Here is a 16,770-nt window from a genome sequence, read left to right on the forward strand (position 1 = left end):
TCCCCCCGACCCCGACCCCTTTCACCCAGGCATATAATTGCCCCAGCCTGTAAGCAGTGGTGGGTTCTGGCACTAAGGTAGTTCTCCCCATCACAGGTCTTGTGCCGGACATAAAACTTGCATTGCTGTAGAGCTGCCAACTCTGCCTTTCTTTAACCCTCGCCTTCCCTTCAAAACCTAACAATTATTATTAATAGATTTCTGTAATTTTCATTTCACAAGTATTTTCACAGATAATTTCAACTCCCTGTAAAACGATAACTCACTTCTCAGGAAGGAGATAAGATCATGAAAGTTCACAGTTTTTATTGGGGATAATACATTCCCTATGTACATATACTCCAACTATGGAATGGCACAAAATGTCCTGTCAGGAAATGGCATGTATCAGTCACTCTCATTTTCAGATAGGATTGAGACTTTTAAAATAAATGTAAAATATTTCAGACATGAAGTAATAAGTATTAGAATAAAAGCATTGCACTCTTGGTAGGAACACAATCACTGACTCTACAGACAGTAATGATGTTTTCTTTTGGATCCAGAGGCACAGCGTCACCCTTTCAATCTACGTCTATATCTCCTGTCATCTTTTGTGCAAATTCCCAGCCATGTAGTCTTTCTTTGTTCTCCTGGACCAGCCATATTGAAGCTTAATAAATAGAAGTCAAAGTTTAACTGTATGTGTATTTGAAAAGCAACATATGGCTGAGAGGCATGAGTAGAGACAGAGTGCCTTTATGGTATGGTGTGTCCCTTTGGAGGTGTAGCCGTTGAGAACTTGCTGTGCTTCACAATCCGATATCATAGGTCCCTCACATTTCTGTGAGTATCCTAGACCTTACTTCAAGAAAATCTGGTTATGTCTCCTTTAAGAGCAACCCAAGCCCCGTCCTGTCCGTGGAGTCCGGCACTCCGTTTACCAGCTCCCCTGACGGTGCCACTGAGCCTCTATCCGCCATGTAAGGACTGACCAACGCTCTACGGCAAGTCCAGAAGCGGTGTCGAAACTTCATAACCCAGAAGACACTGCGGTTCTCGGCAGCGCGACTGACCCAATGAAGATGCAGGAAGGAACGTTTGCGCGTGTGCGTGCGCGCGCATCGTAGGAGGGCGGGACTTCTGGCGTCCTCCTGTGGTGGTTGATTTGGTTTTCTCTGTTGTTTTCACTAGTTCCGGCCTTTGGCGCTCTATGACGTTACCGAAGTGACGAAGCGGAAAAGCGCGAGAAGCGGCTTGGTTCCCTCTGCGCAGAGGCGGTAGTGACACAGGCACAACTGACAGTGGCAGAAGCTCAGCTGACAAGGACTGGGGACGGCGGTGTCCTTGTCTTGCCTTTGTCGCCCCCGCCCCTCTCTTCCCTGGCTGGACCTGCGGAGTCCCCGGCGAAGAACCTGCGGTGGGTGCCCCATCCCTGGCCTCCCCCGCCTACCTCCGCCCGACCCCTCCTTCCAGTGCTGAAGCCCATAGAAGGGGCCCTGCAGGTCAGGCCCCTTGTCTCGAAGAGAGGGGCGTTCCTGTGTGGGGTCCCCGTATCAGCTGGTTTGATGCAGCCTCAGAGCTCCCTTCGGGGACCTCAGGTTCAGAGCATGGAGGCGCTGCCGAGTGGGCCGTGTCAGGGAGCCCGGAGTGTGGGTTGTTTCTGCGGGAAAGAGAGGGTTTTGTGAATTCTCTCTTGGAATGGCAACCTGAGCAGCCGGTATAACCATGGAAGGTTGTCAAGGGAAGACCAGTGGGAGGGGCAGGTCCAGAGTTAGAACGAGCAGGATGGGGAATTGACACAGAGAGACCCAGAAGAGGCCACTGCAGTGGATCCCAGAGGCTGCACCAGAGCCGTGGTAGAAGAGGGGCAATGGGATGGGATTCTGGATAGACCTGGAAGATAGAGCCAACAGGTCTTCCTGCCGTATCAGATATGTCTGTGAGCAAAAATAGGGAGTGTAGGGCCATTTTTTTTTTCTATTTTGTCTGAACATCTGAAAGAATGAAGTTGGGGAAGTCAGCAGCATGAGAAGTAGGTTTCATGGAGAAGATCATGGGTTGGAGTTTGGCCAGTGTGATTTTCAGGCGTCTCAAGTTGAAAATGTCACATGGGTAGGGGGACAGAAAGGTCTGGAGTCTACAGAAGAGAGCTGGTGTAGATTCTTCAAAAGAATAGAGGGTGGCTGGGCGCGGTGGCTCACGCCGGTAATCCCAGCACTTTGGGAGGCCGAGGCGAGCGGATCACAAGGTCAGGCGTTCAAGACTAGCCTGACCAACATGGTGAAACCCCGTCTTTACTAAAAATACAAAAATTAGCCGGGGGTGGTGGCACGCGCCTGTAATCCCAGCTACTCGGGAGGCTGAGGCAGGAGAATTGCTTGAACCCGGGAGGTGGAGATTGCAGTGAGCCAAGATGACGCCACTGCACTCCAGCCTGGGCGACAGAGCGAGATTCCATGTCAAAAAAAGGTGCGGAGCGCGGGTCTCTTCCGCGGAAACTGACATTGCGTTTCCGTTGTCGGCCTCCCGCTGCAGGAGCCATATATTGAAGACCATGTCTGGAAGCTTCTACTTTGTAATTGTTGGTCACCATGATAATCCAGTTTTTGAAATGGAGTTTTTGCCAGCTGGGAAGGCAGAATCCAAAGACGACCATCGTCATCTGAACCAGTTCATAGCTCATGCTGCTCTCGACCTCGTAGATGAGAACATGTGGCTGTCGAACAACATGTACTTGAAGACTGTGGACAAGTTCAACGAGTGGTTTGTGTCAGCATTTGTCACCGCGGGGCATATGAGGTTTATTATGCTTCATGACGTAAGACAAGAAGACGGAATAAAGAACTTCTTTACTGATGTTTACGATTTGTATATAAAGTTTTCAATGAATCCATTTTATGAACCCAATTCTCCTATTCGATCAAGTGCATTTGACAGAAAAGTTCAGTTTCTTGGGAAGAAACACCTTTTAAGCTGAATGGAGAAAATTCCAAAATAAATGATGTCACCACAATGGTGTATACTCAGGAATGTGTACATTGTAAATTACTTGATTAAATAGCCTGGAAATCTTTTGTATATTCTCAGCTTATCTAAACTTAATGAAATTCCTTTTATATTTAAAAATGGTACATTCTGTCTCATGTCACATATCAATAGATCAATTAGTATTTCCTTGTGAACAGTGTTATTTATAAAGAGCTCATTATCAATAATAATGAATTTTTTTCTTTCTTTTTTTTTGAGATGGAGTTTTGCTCTTGTTGCCCAAGCTGGAGTGTAGTGGCACAATCTCGTCTCACTGCACACTCCGCCTGCCAGGTTCAAGCAATTCTTCTGCCTCAGCCTCCCGAGTAGCTGGGATTACAGGCTCCCACCACCACGCCTGGCTAATTTTTTTTGTATTTTTAGTAGAGACGGGGTTTTGCCATGTTGGTTAGGCTGGTCTTGAACTCCTGACCCCATGATCTGCCTGCCTCGGCCTCCCAAAGTGCTGGGATTACAGGCGTGAGCCACCGCTCCCGGCCGTGAAATATTTTTACTTAAAAATTGGGAATAAGCTTTCCCTCCCTCCCTCCCTCCCTCCCTCCCTTCCTTCCTTTCTTGATGGAGTCTGGCTCCTGTTGTGCAGGGCTGAAGTGCAGTGGCACGATCTTGGCTCACTGCAACCTCCACCTCCCGGGTTCAAGCAATTCTCCTTCTTCAGCCTCCCGAGTAGCTAGGATTACAGGCATGCACCACCACGCCTGGCTAATTTTTGTATTTTTAGTAAAGACGGGATTTCACCATATTGGTCAGGCTGGTCTTGAACTCCTGACCTCGTGATCCGCTTGCCTCGGCCTCGCAAAGTGCTGGATTACAGGTGTGAGCCACTGCACCCGGCCATGAAATATTTTTTACTTAAAAATTGGGAATAAGCTTTTTGTGTGTGCGCGTATGTGTGTGTGTTTGTTTGTTTGTTTTTGAGATGGAGTCTTGCTCTTGTCATGCAGGCTGGAGTGCAGTGGCACGATCTTGGCTCACTGCAGCCTCTGCCTCCCAGGTTCAAGCAATTCTCCTTCAGCCTCCAGAGTAGCTGGGATTACAGGCATACGCCTGGCTAATTTTTGTATTTTTAGTAGAGACAGGGTTTCGCCATTTTGGCCAGGTTGGTCTTGAACTCCTGACCTCAGGTTATCTGCCTGCCTCGGCCTCCCAGAGTGCTGGGATTACAGGTGTGAGCCACTGAGCCTGGCCGGGAATAAGCTTTCGACTTGCCCAATTCAGATAAGTTGATCTTTTTTTTGTTTTTTGACATGGAGTTTCGCTGTGTCATCCAGGCTGGAGTGCAATGGCGCTTGGCTCACTGCAACCTCCGCCTCCTGACTTCAAGCGATTCTCCTGCCTCAGCCTCCCAAAGTGCTGGGATTACAGGTGTGAGCTACCATATCCGGCCCAGATAGGTTGATCTTATAACAATCCAAAAACAAATGTCATAGTCAAGATTTGGTAGATAGATTTAAAACTAAAATATTCTGCCGTTGGAAGTGAAATGTGGTAGCACATACATGGACGTTATACATTTAGAGATGTTATAAAAATGTATTGGCAGTATACATAGCACTACTCAAGAAGCCAAAGAAACACTTGTGCAGTGCTAAGTGTCACATGTCTGCTTCTGCCAGAGGCTAGGAATAGTGATCCTGCTATAATGTGAGAACCTGAATCATGTTTGTAAAATAGGAGGCTGGGAGCAGTTCCAGGCCACAGTGAAGTGTGTTGCTTCTGTCACTTTTTTTTTTTTTTTTTTTTTTAGAGCTCGACTTAGTTTTATTTTTTTTTTTATTTATTTATTTTTTTTTTTTTTAATTTCTGAAGTATTTATTGATCATTCTTGGGTGTTTCTCGGAGAGGGGGATATGGCAGGGTCATAGGATAATAGTGGAGAGAAGGTCAGGAGATAAACACATGAACAAAGGTCTCTGGTTTTCCTAGGCAGAGGACATCACCACTCCCTAATCTCAAGTACTCAGGGGCACAAACACTGCAGAAGGCTTCTGTCACTTTATATTCTTATATTTCCTTTCCCTCAGACAATCAGCTGTTGATACCTGTACTTGTAAAACGTTGTAAGGCAATTTTTAGGGTTGTTGTCAAAGAAAAGCTTGGATTACATTAACATTTGTACTCAGCCTTTTAGGCAGTACACTAGAGGGGGCTGGGAATTGTCTGTTTGTTCCTATGATAAGTAGATCTTACTGTAAAATAGTAAATGTCCATTGAAAAGCAAGTAATACAACCTGTGCTTACTGGGAGCACTTGAACAATTTTGTTCCATTCTGAGTAACTTTTCAGCAAGTAATTCTAAGCTTTGTCTTATATCCTTGTGTAAAATTGCTACCATCATTTTTACCGTATTTGATTTCCTAAATAAAGATGTTTGCTCAAGAAAAAAAAAAAGAATAGAGGGTGTAGATTGGACCGGGTCCTGAGGATCCAATTTGGTAGGGAAGTCTAAAGGTCATTGCCTGTGAACTATGTGGTGAGGCAGGAGAGAGCTGATACTTGGGGTCCAGACTGTAGGTGGAGCCATAAGCCGGACGCTTACTTTAGAAAGGCGCAGACCTGCCATAGGAAGGATTTTGTCCTCTGCCTAGAAAAAGGGAGGCGTGGATAGGATAAGGAATGGGCTTGGGATGGAGACTAAGGTTTGAGATGGTTTATATTCTGCACCTACAGGCTTGGCTGACCCTCAGGGCCACTCTTTGTGGGAAAAGAAAGAAGTTATCCAGGCTAGTGGAGCAGCTGGGTTCTAAACTAGGGCACTGCTTTTTCCCCTTCTCCACATATCAAGGCAAGATTGGATGATCTACTGCCCCAGTCAAGGTCTCCCAGCCAGCTCCCCTCAGAGCCTTATATAACAGGCAGGCCTGGTTGCACAGAGGACCAGTAGCTGACCTACCTGCTCAGCCCTTCCCTACAACTCATTAAGAATATATGAAACACTTATTGGTATAAGCACTAACCAGTGTCCTTCTAAATGTGTACACGTAGGCAGTTAGAAGTGAAGCTATTCATGGAGTTAAATTCCTGCAAACACTACATAATTGATTTGACCCAAATTTGCCTATAATTATCAACAAACCATGGAAAATTTTAGTATCCTCTAAAATTTTAAAAGCTAAAAATATACACCTTAGTTTTTGAAATTCTACTACATCATTTATACTGAAAACATATAGTAAACCATTAATCCAAGAACAGTAATAGCTGGTATATATGATGAGCTATGAGTGTTTGACACCGGTAAGAGCCCTATGAGGTGGGAGCCATTCTTACAACCTATTTACAGATGAGAGCACTAAAGCTCCAGCAGGTTCAGTTCTTTTCTAGAGTCACAGTGCTGCTAAGAGCCAACACTGAAGTCTGAGGAGCTGAGTTTATACAATCAACTTGAGATCAGTTTGCTTTAGGGTAAGGAAGAAGAGATGGTGGTCCAACTCTGCCTGTAAGATCTTCCCATGGTTGCCCATTTCTCACGGTTTCCCTCTTCCCTCAGGGTCCCCTGGCGATGGCAGAAATGAACCCTGCACAGGTGAGTGGAGTGTTTTCTACCTTTCACCTACCAGTTATCTCATAGATGGTTTTGGCACCTCCATATAAAGAAAAATGGTGTCCAGAGACTCTTTTTCTGTCTTTCTCCCTCTCTTATGTCTGAAAAGTGAGCGGTTCCACCAGTTCTAGTATCTTAAATTAGGTCTGGGATTTTCGTTTGATTGTTTTAAGTTTACTGTGACACCTTACCTGGATGGCCCTGGATTATGTGGAATGGCTCCCATTTTTGACAATTGACGTGGTAACATCTGTCAGAGTGTCATGGGCACAAGATTAAGAATGTTTCAGTGTTTAGAAGAGAGACTGAACTGGATTTTTAGGGAACTGCAAGTGTCTGTTATATTGAATAGGAATAGGGAGCAGAGTGGCAGGTGGCTAGAGACACACAAACATCAGGCCTGGAATGGCAGCCTAGGTCCTGGGTCTCTAAGGGAGGTGGTAGATGGGGAAGATTTGAAGCAGAAGAGGGCAGTGATAGGACCGTAGCTTAAGGGACTTTCTTTGGCTTCTGAGTGGAGGACAGACTGTGGAGGTGAGGGTAATGGCAGGGAGATCTGAGAGGATGTTCCTGCAGCAATCTAGGTGGATGTTGGTGGTAACTTTTCAAGAGTAGCGGTGGCTTCAGGATGTGTTTTGAACTGGAGCTGCCCACATTTTATGATGTAGAGAGTGAGGCAGCTGGGGTGGTAGGATAGAAGGGGAATCAGGAGTGGCCCCATGGTTTTTGTTTGGAAGCATAGATGCTCCATCAGCTAAGATGGGAGAAGTCAGCAGTGTTAGGAATTTTCAGAGTGAGTAGGAGTCAGTGTTTGTTCAAGCCACAGATGTCTCAGAGACTCCTGGTGGAGGAGTTCAGGTTGGAGACGTCCACACTACAGTGGCTGTCGTATGGACCAGGATGAAGCCATGGATTCAGTTTAGGTGACAGCATCTCTAGGTTATGGTGGCAGTGCTGTTCGAAGACAGAGAATTGGAATGGGGCATGAGAACTGCGTCTCTTACTGGGTACCTGTGCAGTGGTGGAGGAGTCACTAGACAAATGAGGGAATGGAGTGTTTGTGGGGATGAGTGTATGTGAGATGGTGGGGTATAGGAGTGAGAAAGGCTTCTGAAGGAGAGTGGACATGATGGGGTTGCTGAGGGGGTAATAGGGTGAGGTCGGAGAGTTGCTAAGTATCAGTTGGAATGAGGTAAGGATGGGAATTCTATTAGTCTGTTTTCATATTGCTACAAAGAACTACCTGAGACTGGGTACTTTATGAAGAAAAGAAGTTTAATTGACTCACAGTTCTTTTTTTTTTTTTTTGAGATGTGGCCCAGGCTGGAGTGCAGTGGCACAATCTCGGCTCACTGCAATCTCTCCCTGCCAGGTTCAAGTGATTCTTCTGCCTCAGCCTCCTGAGTAGCTGGGACGACAGACTCACCCCACCACGCCCAGCTAATTTTTGTATTTTTAGTAGAGATGGGGTTTCACCATGTTGGCCAGGATGGTTTTGATCTCCTGACCTCGTGATCCATCCTCCTTGGCCTCCCAAAGTGTTGGGATTACAGGCATGAGCCACTGCGCCCAGCCCATAGTTCTTCAGGCTTAACAGGAAGCATAACTGGGAGGCCTCAGGAAACTTACAATCCTGTGTCCATGAGGCGGGACACAGCTGAGAGTATGTGAAGTCCTCACATGGTTTGGGCAGCTGACAGTGAAGTGAGAAACAGGGCCATATAGGGAACCTTCAATCCAGGGCTTAGGGCTGCCCCCAGTGCTAGGGGACTTTGGTGTTCTGGGGCAGGACTGGGAGTGAATTGGATGCTGAGCGTATTTGCCGTGCACCACCTGGTTTCCGTGTGCAGAGTGGCCTGTTAGGAGCTGAAGGAAATGCCTGTGCTGTGGGCTGGGAGGTGTCTGTGGAATTGACAGGAGTGGAGGTGTGAGAGATGGGATTGGAGTGCTGTCCAAAGAGTGATGTGCAGGCAGGAGGAGTGTGAATGGAGGGCCCCAGGCCCTGGCCCTGGTAGCTCAGGGGAGGAGGATGAGTCTGAATTTGGTTGTCTTGGGAGGCAAGATCTGGGTGATTCCATGGAAACTGGCTGTCAGGAGAGGATGGATCCCCCCATGGGAGGCCCACAGTCCTTTTCTACCTTATCTTCCATCTGTTTTCTCTGTGTGCTGGACACGGTGGCCTGTGTCAATATGGAGAGAAAAGTCACTCGTGCCACCTGGATGTGGTTTCTCTTCCACATTGGGAGGGTGTAGAGATTGAGGAAGGAAAGGAGGTGTAGGGGAGAGGGATGAGTTCCTGGAGAGAGAAATGTAGCAGTGATTGTTTCCATTGGGGTTTTTTTTTTTTTTTTTTTTTTTTTTTTTTAGATGGAGTCTTGCTGTGTTGTCACCCAGGCTGGAGTGCAGTGGCATGATCTTGGCTCACTGCAACCTGCACCTCCTGGATTCAAGCAGTTCTGCCTCAATCTCCCAAGTAGCTAGGACTACAGGCATGTGCCGCCATGCCCGGCTAATTTTTGTATTTTTAGTAGAGATGGGATTTCACTGTGTTGGCCAGGCTGGTCTTGAACTCCTGACCTCAGGTGATCTGCCTGCCTCAGCCTCTCAAAGTGCTGGGATTATAGGCATGAGCCACTGTGCCTGGCCCCTATGGAGTTTTCATTTATGGATGTGAGTGCGTGATGCCAGGGGCAGGCCAATGACACTGAAAGAAGATATTTATTCCTTGCGTTTCCCTAAGGAGGTTACACACCACATAACACAGGGCCACATGGTGAAGCACCAGATTTGATCAGGAGGAAAATTGGAGTGAGGAGAGTTTAGTTTAGTCCACAGATGCCGTTGGGGTTTCCAAGGGAAACAAGGCAGGGCTGGCTGTCAGGATAGTTTGGCTAGTTTTAGTAATTCCAGGACACCTGGGCTATTGGGACTGTCCCTAGTTGTGCAGTACCTGTCCCTGTGTTGATTTAGAGCATGGGAAATACTGACTTGGTTTGAGAAAGTTAGAGATGGAGATGGTTCAGAATATGTGCCCAGGATGGTAGGGGAGATGGAAACACATTTAGCTGTTAGTTTGTCCCTGTGTTTAATGGGTGGTAAATATAAGTAGAAAATATATAGAGAACTTAAGTAAATACAGCTTGAGAAGCTGCTCATGTATTCATCTTTCCCAATTTGGCAGGGCCGTGTGGTTTTTGAGGACGTGGCCATATATTTCTCCCAGGAGGAATGGGGGCACCTTGATGAGGCTCAGAGATTGCTGTACCGCGATGTGATGCTGGAGAATTTGGCCCTTTTGTCCTCACTAGGTAAGGCCCTCACTCTTGCCCAGTGTCCTGGGTTGGGCTGTGTTGTCTCCTTTTACCTGAAGGCAGCTCTGCGTTTCCCACAGTGAGACCATGGGTGCTGCTTCTTTTCCTTGTTTCCTGACATATGTTCCATGAGAGTCAGGACTGAGCTATGTGCTCTGTGCTTCCTTTTTCCTAGCAGCCCCATCCCCTGCTGTTCTGAGGCTTGTAAGAAAGGGCTCAGAATCCAGAAATGTTGAAGGTGACGTAGAGACCCACTGGCCCTGTGTTCTAGTCATTAATGCATGAGACCTCTGTGCTCTGTTGTTCCCTTGCTCTTGCCAATATTTCTTGGTGCCTTCTTGTTCCTAGAATTTCTGGCACTCACCTGATCACTAATATGGTGAACCACTGGCTTGATTGTGTAGGATGTAGAAATCTCCTGTGAAATTCTGGTGATTATAGAATGTGGGATGTCATCAGGTGATCTCTCTGGGAATGGGCTGTCTTGTCCCTTTCTGTGTCTTTCCCCTAGGACTGGTCTCTTTCAGGTCTCACAGACTGTCACCTTAAGCAATGGGGAGGGCCTTGGTACCCAAGAGGGTGGATATTACTCCCTGAAGGGCTGTAGAGACTCAGAGGGACATGATCCTGGTTCCTGGGAGTTGGGAAAAGGTATAATATCACAGCTGGGGTCATATTACTAGGAACCTGTCTGGTGACCCCTGTTGTTTAGTTGAAGACTGATTGCCACAACTCACTCTCCTTTTCCTTCCCCCATTGTCATTTTTACTCTGACTTCTAATCCCTGGCTTCCAGCTGTTACCTATTCTCTTCAACTGCTCCCTTTGCAGTGCCATCCACTGCGTGACCTGTACTTAAGGTGAGGTCTGCATGTATTTGTCAGTAGTCCCTGAACACCATCTCCTCTGACACAATCAGATCTCTCTGGGTTTAGACACAGCCTTCTACACAGTGCCCACTAGTCACCAGCAGCCATGGCCTGTGGAAAGCCATTTGCAGAGAAGTGACTTGGAGACCCTCCTTCTCCTCTCTGCACTGTACCCCTCTCTTGTGTTCTTACCCATCATCAGGGCTCTCCCATTATGGGTATTTGCCAGGTCCAACTCTGCACAGCAGGCCTTCTTCTCACTGGCCTTAGTGTTTGTATTACTTCATTCTCACTCTGCTATTAGGAAATACCCAAGACTGGGTAATTTCTAAAGGAAAGAGGTTAATTGACTCACAGATCCCCATTGCTGGGGAGGCCTCAGGAAACTTACAATCATGGTGGAAGGCAAAGGAGAACTAGGCATCTTCTTCACAAGGCAGCAAGACAAATGAGTCCAAGCAGGGAAAATGCCAGACATATAAAACCAGCAAATTTCGTGAGAATTTATTCAGTTTCATGAGGACGGCATGGGGGAAACTGTTCCCATGATTCAGTTATGTCCACCTGGTCCCACCCTTGACACGTGGGGATTATGGGGATTACAATTCAAGATGAGATTTGGGTGGGGACACAGAGCCTAACCATATTATTCCACCCCAGCTCCCCCCAAATTTTATGTCCCTTTCACATTTCAACACCAATCATGCCTTCCTAACAGTCCCCCAAACTCTTAATTCACTCTAGCATTAACCCAAAAGTCCAAGTCCAAAGTCTCGTCTGAGACGAGGCAAGTCCCTTCTGCCTATGAGCCTGTAAAATCAAAAGCAAGTTAGTTACTTCCAAGATATAATGGGGATACAGGCATTGGATAAATGTACCTATTCCTAATGGAAGAAATTGGCCAAAACAAAGCCTACAGGCCCTATGCAAGTCCAAAACCCAGCGAGGCAGTCATTAAATCTTAATGCTCTGAAATGATATCCTCTGACTCCATCTCTCACATCCAGGGCACACTGATGCAATAGGTGGGCTCCCATTGTCTTGGGCAACTCTGTGCCTGTGGCTTTGCAGGGTACAGACCCCCTCTCAGCTGCTTTCATGGGCTGGCATTGAGTGTCTCTGGCTTTTTCCGGCACATGGTGTAAGCTGTTGGTGGATCTACCATTCTGGGGACTGGAGGACGTGGCCTTCTTCTCATAGCTCCACTAGGTACTGCCCCAGTAGGGAGTCTGTGTGGGGGCTCCAACCCCACATTTCCCTTCCTGCAGTGCCCTAGCAGAGGTTCTCCATGAGTTCCACCCCTGCAGCAAACCTCTGCATTTCCATACCTCCTCTGAAATCTAGGTGGAGATTCCTTCCCAAATATCAATTCATGACTTCGGTGTACCCACAGGCCCAACACCATGTGCAAGCCACCAAGGCTTGGGGCTTAAACCCTCTGAAGCAATGGCTGGAGCTCTACCTTGCCCCTTTTAGCCATGGCTGGAACTGAAGCAGCTGGGATGCAGGGCGCCATGTCCCGAGGCTGCATAGAGCAGGGGGACCCAGGGCCAGCAGCTGGGATGCAGGGCTCCATGTCCTGAGGCTGCACTGAACAGCCTGGCCCAGGCCCACGAAACCATTTTTCCCTCCTAGGCCTCTGGGCCTATGATGGGAGGGGCTGCCGGGAAGGTCTCTGACAGGCACTGGAGACATTTTCCCCATTGTCTTTGTGGTTTAACATTCTGCTCCTCATTACTTATGCAAATTTCTGCAGCAGCCTTGAATTTCTCCCCAGAAAATGGGTTTTTCTTTTCTATTGCATAGCCAGGCTGCAAATTTTCCAAACTTTTCTGCTTTGCTTCCTCTTGAATACTTTAGCACTTAGAGATTTCTTCTGCCAGATACCCTAAATCATCTCTCTAAAGTTCAAAGTTCCACAGATATGTAGGGCAGGGGCAAGAAGCTGCCATTCTCTTTGCTAAAGCATAGCAAGAGTCACCTTTACTCCAGTTCCCAACAAGTTCCTTATCTCTGTCTAAGACCACCACAGCCTGGACTTCATGGCCCATATTGCTAAATCAGCATTTTGATCAAAACCATTCATCAAGTCTCGAGGAAGTCCCAAACTTTCCCACATTTCCTGTCTTCAGCTGAGCCCTCCAAACTGTTCCAGCCTCTGCCTGTTACCCAGTTCCAAAGTCACTTCCACATTTTCGGGTATCCTTACAGCAGTATTTCACTACCTCGGTACCAGTTTACTACATTTGTCCGTTCTCACACTGCTATTAAGAAATACCCTGGCTGGGCACGGTGGCTCACTCCTGTAATCCCAGCACTTTGGGAGGCTGAGGCAGGTGGATCATCTGAGGTGGGAGTTCGAGACCAGCCTGGCCAATATGGTGAAACCCCATCTCTACTAAAAATACAAAAATTAGCTGGGTATGGTGGCAGGTGCCTGTAATCCTAGCTACTCGGGAGGCTGAAGCAAGAGAATCACTTGAACCCAGGAGGTGGAGGTTGCAGTGAGCTGAGATCGTGCCACTGCACTCCAGCCTGGGTGACAGAGCAAAACTCTGTCTCAAAAGAAAGAAATACCCGATACTTGGCCAGGCTTGGTGGCTCACTCCTATAATCCCAGCACCTTGGGGGACTGAGGCGGACGGGTCACTTGAGATCAGGAGTTCGAGACCAGACTGGCCAACGTGGCAAAACCCCGTCTCTACTAAAAATAACAACAACAAAAAAAATTAGCCAGGCATAGTGGCTCATACCTGTTATCCCAGCTACTTGGGAGGCTGAGGCAGGAGAATTGCTTGAACCCAGGAAGCGGAGGTTGCGGTGAGCTGAGATGACGCCACTGCACTCCAGGCTCAGGGAAAGAATGAGAATTTGTCTCAAAAAAAAAAAAAAAGACATACCTGAGATTGGATAATTTATAAAGGAAAGAGGTTGAATTGACTCACAGTTCTGCATGGTTGGGAGGTCTCAGGAAATTTACCATCATGGTAGAAGGCAAAGGAGAAGCAGGCATCTTCTTCACAGGACGGCAGGATGGATTGAGTGCAAGCAGGGGAAATGCAAGATGCTTATAAAACCATTAGATTGGCCAGGTGTGGTGGCTCACACCTGTAATCCCAGCACTTTGGGAGGCCGAGGAGGGCGGATCACCTGAGGTCAGGAGTTTGAGACCAGCCTGGCAAACATGGTGAAACCCCATCTCTACTAAAAATACAATAATTAGCCTGGCGTGGTGGCACGTGCCTGTAATCCCTGCTACTCAGGAAGCTGAGGCAGGATAATCACTTGAACCCAGGATGCAGATATTGCAGTTAGCAGAGATCGTTCCACTGCACTCCAGCCTGGGCGGCAGAGCAAGACTCAGTCTCAAAATAAATAAAAAGAACCCATGAGATCTCAGAAGAACTCACGAGCATGAGAACAGCATGGGGCAACCATCCCCATGATTCAGTTACCTTCACCTGGTCCCACCCTTGACGTAGGGATTATGGAGATTACAATTCGAGATGAGATCTGGGTGGGGACGCAGAGCCTAACCATATTGTTTCCAGACCAAACCGAGGGTGGGGCTGCTTATTCTCGCAGCCCAATAATGAGATGCAGATGAACTGGGAAAAAAGAGAGTTTTTATTTCTGTAACCAGTTACAGGGAGAAGGCCTGGAAATTATTGCCAGACCAACTCAAAATTACAAAGTTTTCCAGAGCTTATATACCTTCGAAGCTATTTGTCTACATGTGAGTGTGCATTCATCTAAAGATATAGGTGATTAACTTCTCTGTAACCAAGATCTGAGTCCTGAAGACCTTCCTCCGGAGCCTCAGTAAATTTACTTAATGGGTCCAGGTGCTGGGGTGATTACCCTTATCTTGTCTCCTTCTAAATCATGGAGGTTTGGGGAGTTTCTTTAGAACCCCAATAAACTTATGTGTGGAGGCCTGGGGAGTTTCTTCAGATCCCCAATAAAATGTATTTAATCCTAAACGGGTCCTGTTAAGAATTCCTTCATTATCTTTTCATCCTTTAAGGCCCAGGAAAGGCCTAGGCAAAACTCTTAGTGGGCTTTTGTTACATTCCAGCCTGTGCATGAGGGCACGGGCTCTATCAGCTTTTAATCAACTTAACCACTCAGTCAGTGCCGAAACCATTGTCATGGAAGCCTGCCTGCTCAGCTGTTAGTGAGACCAGGGTTCATGCCTGTCACCAAGTCCATGATCATTTTCATGGGGTGTCTAACTGACATTTGTGATGGGGTTGCCTCCGCTCATCACAGTCAACATGCACCTCACCAGCATTTTTATTCTTACAGGTTGTTGCCATGGAGCTGAGGATGAGGAGGCACCTTTAGAGCCAGGTGTTTCTGTAGGAGTGTCACAGGTCATGGCTCCAAAGCCCTGTCTATCTACCCAGAAGACCCAGCCTTGTGAGACATGTAGCTCACTTCTGAAGGACATTCTGCGTCTGGCTGAGCATGACGGAACACACCCCGAGCAGGGACTGTACACATGTCCAGCACATCTTCACCAGCACCAAAAGGAGCAGATTAGAGAGAAACTTTCTAGAGGGGATGGAGGAAGACCGACATATGTGAAGAACCACAGAGTTCACATGGCAGGGAAGACCTTCTTGTGCAGTGAATGTGGGAAAGTCTTTAGCCACAAACATAAACTTGCTGACCATCAGAAAATCCACACTGGAGAAAGACCTTATAAGTGCAGCAAATGTGGGATGTTGTTTATGGAAAGGTCCACACTCAATAGACATCAGAGAACTCACACTGGAGAAAGGCCTTATGAGTGCAATGAATGTGGGAAGGCCTTTCTTTGTAAGTCTCACCTTGTTCGTCACCAGACAATCCACTCTGGAGAAAGGCCTTATGAGTGCAGTGAATGTGGGAAATTGTTTATGTGGAGTTCCACACTCATTACACATCAGAGGGTTCACACTGGAAAGAGGCCTTATGGTTGCAGTGAATGTGGGAAGTTCTTTAAGTGCAACTCAAACCTCTTTAGGCATTACAAAATTCATACAGGAAAAAGGTCTTATGGTTGCAGTGAATGTGGGAAATTCTTTACGGAAAGGTCTACACTTAGTAGACATCAGAGAGTTCACACTGGAGAAAGGCCTTATGAGTGCAATGAATGTGGGAAATTCTTTAGCTTGAAATCCGTCCTCATTCAACACCAAAGAGTTCACACTGGAGAACGGCCTTATGAATGCAGTGAGTGTGGGAAGGCCTTCCTTACAAAGTCCCACCTCATTTGTCATCAGACAGTTCACACTGCAGCAAAGCAGTGCAGTGAATGTGGGAAATTCTTTAGGTATAACTCCACACTTCTCAGACATCAGAAAGTCCACACTGGATAAGGTCCTTATGAATGTAGTGGTTGTGGGAAAGCCTTCAGTCGCCAACATATTGTGTGGCTGGACACAGGCCGTACACACTGGAGAAAGACTGAGTGCCGTGAATGTGGGTAATTATGTAGGTACAGCTCTCCAATTGCTATGTATCAGAGAATTCACACTGCAGAAATGTGTGTTCAGCAAACTTGGGACATTATTTTTGTTTGACTCTCATCTCATTAGATGTTGGAGAGTTTACACTCCAGCAGAGTATTTTCAATAAAGTAGAAAGTGGTAAAGATTCAACATGCAAGATTGTACTTATTGCGCTTCAGAATATCCGCACTAGTGAAAGTCTTCTGAGTACGGCAAATGTGTGACATTATTTTGCTACTACTTCGCACTGCTTAGACACCATGTAGTTCATGCTGGAAAAAGGCCACATATGTGCCTTGAATGTAGCCAAGATGATAAACAACACCCAGAAATCTCTGATATAGCACTGAGAACTAGTATTATATGGTTTTTAAAAAACAATGGTGAAGTACATGCCACATGAAATTTGCCATCTTAACTATTGTAATGTCCTGTTTAATACTTGAAGTAAATTGACATTGTTGAGCAAAGAATATCCTGAACTCTTTATCTTGTAAAATGAAACTCTATAACTGTTAA

The 16,770-nt window shown here is 46.7% G+C and overlaps 2 protein-coding genes across 4 annotated transcripts; both read left to right on the forward strand.

Annotated features, from left to right (window-relative positions):
• The first annotated feature begins 1,222 nt into the window (after nucleotides 1-1,222).
• TRAPPC2B (trafficking protein particle complex subunit 2B) lies at nucleotides 1,223-5,421 on the forward strand. Its single transcript, XM_063658539.1, has 2 exons — nucleotides 1,223-1,399; nucleotides 2,518-5,421. Exon 2 carries the CDS (start codon nucleotides 2,537-2,539, stop codon nucleotides 2,957-2,959), a length of 423 nt encoding a protein of 140 aa, XP_063514609.1. The 5' UTR covers nucleotides 1,223-1,399; nucleotides 2,518-2,536; the 3' UTR covers nucleotides 2,960-5,421.
• Nucleotides 1,233-16,396, forward strand: ZNF547 (zinc finger protein 547). Of its 3 annotated transcripts, none has more exons than XM_054464569.2 (4): nucleotides 1,233-1,399; nucleotides 6,521-6,556; nucleotides 9,756-9,882; nucleotides 15,062-16,396. In XM_054464569.2, the coding sequence occupies exons 2-4, from the start codon at nucleotides 6,533-6,535 to the stop codon at nucleotides 16,117-16,119; spliced, it is 1,209 nt and encodes a 402-aa protein (XP_054320544.1). In that variant the 5' UTR covers nucleotides 1,233-1,399; nucleotides 6,521-6,532; the 3' UTR covers nucleotides 16,120-16,396. The 3 variants fall into 3 exon arrangements, with proteins under 3 accessions (XP_054320544.1, XP_054320546.1, XP_054320545.1); XM_054464571.2 differs by lacking the exon at nucleotides 1,233-1,399 and adding an exon at nucleotides 1,408-2,014; XM_054464570.2 differs by lacking the exon at nucleotides 1,233-1,399 and adding an exon at nucleotides 5,573-6,435.
• Nucleotides 16,397-16,770: the final 374 nt, after the last annotated feature.

Source organism: Pongo pygmaeus, chromosome 20 (genome assembly GCF_028885625.2).
Source record: "Pongo pygmaeus isolate AG05252 chromosome 20, NHGRI_mPonPyg2-v2.0_pri, whole genome shotgun sequence".
NCBI classification, from domain to species: Eukaryota; Metazoa; Chordata; class Mammalia; order Primates; family Hominidae; genus Pongo; species Pongo pygmaeus.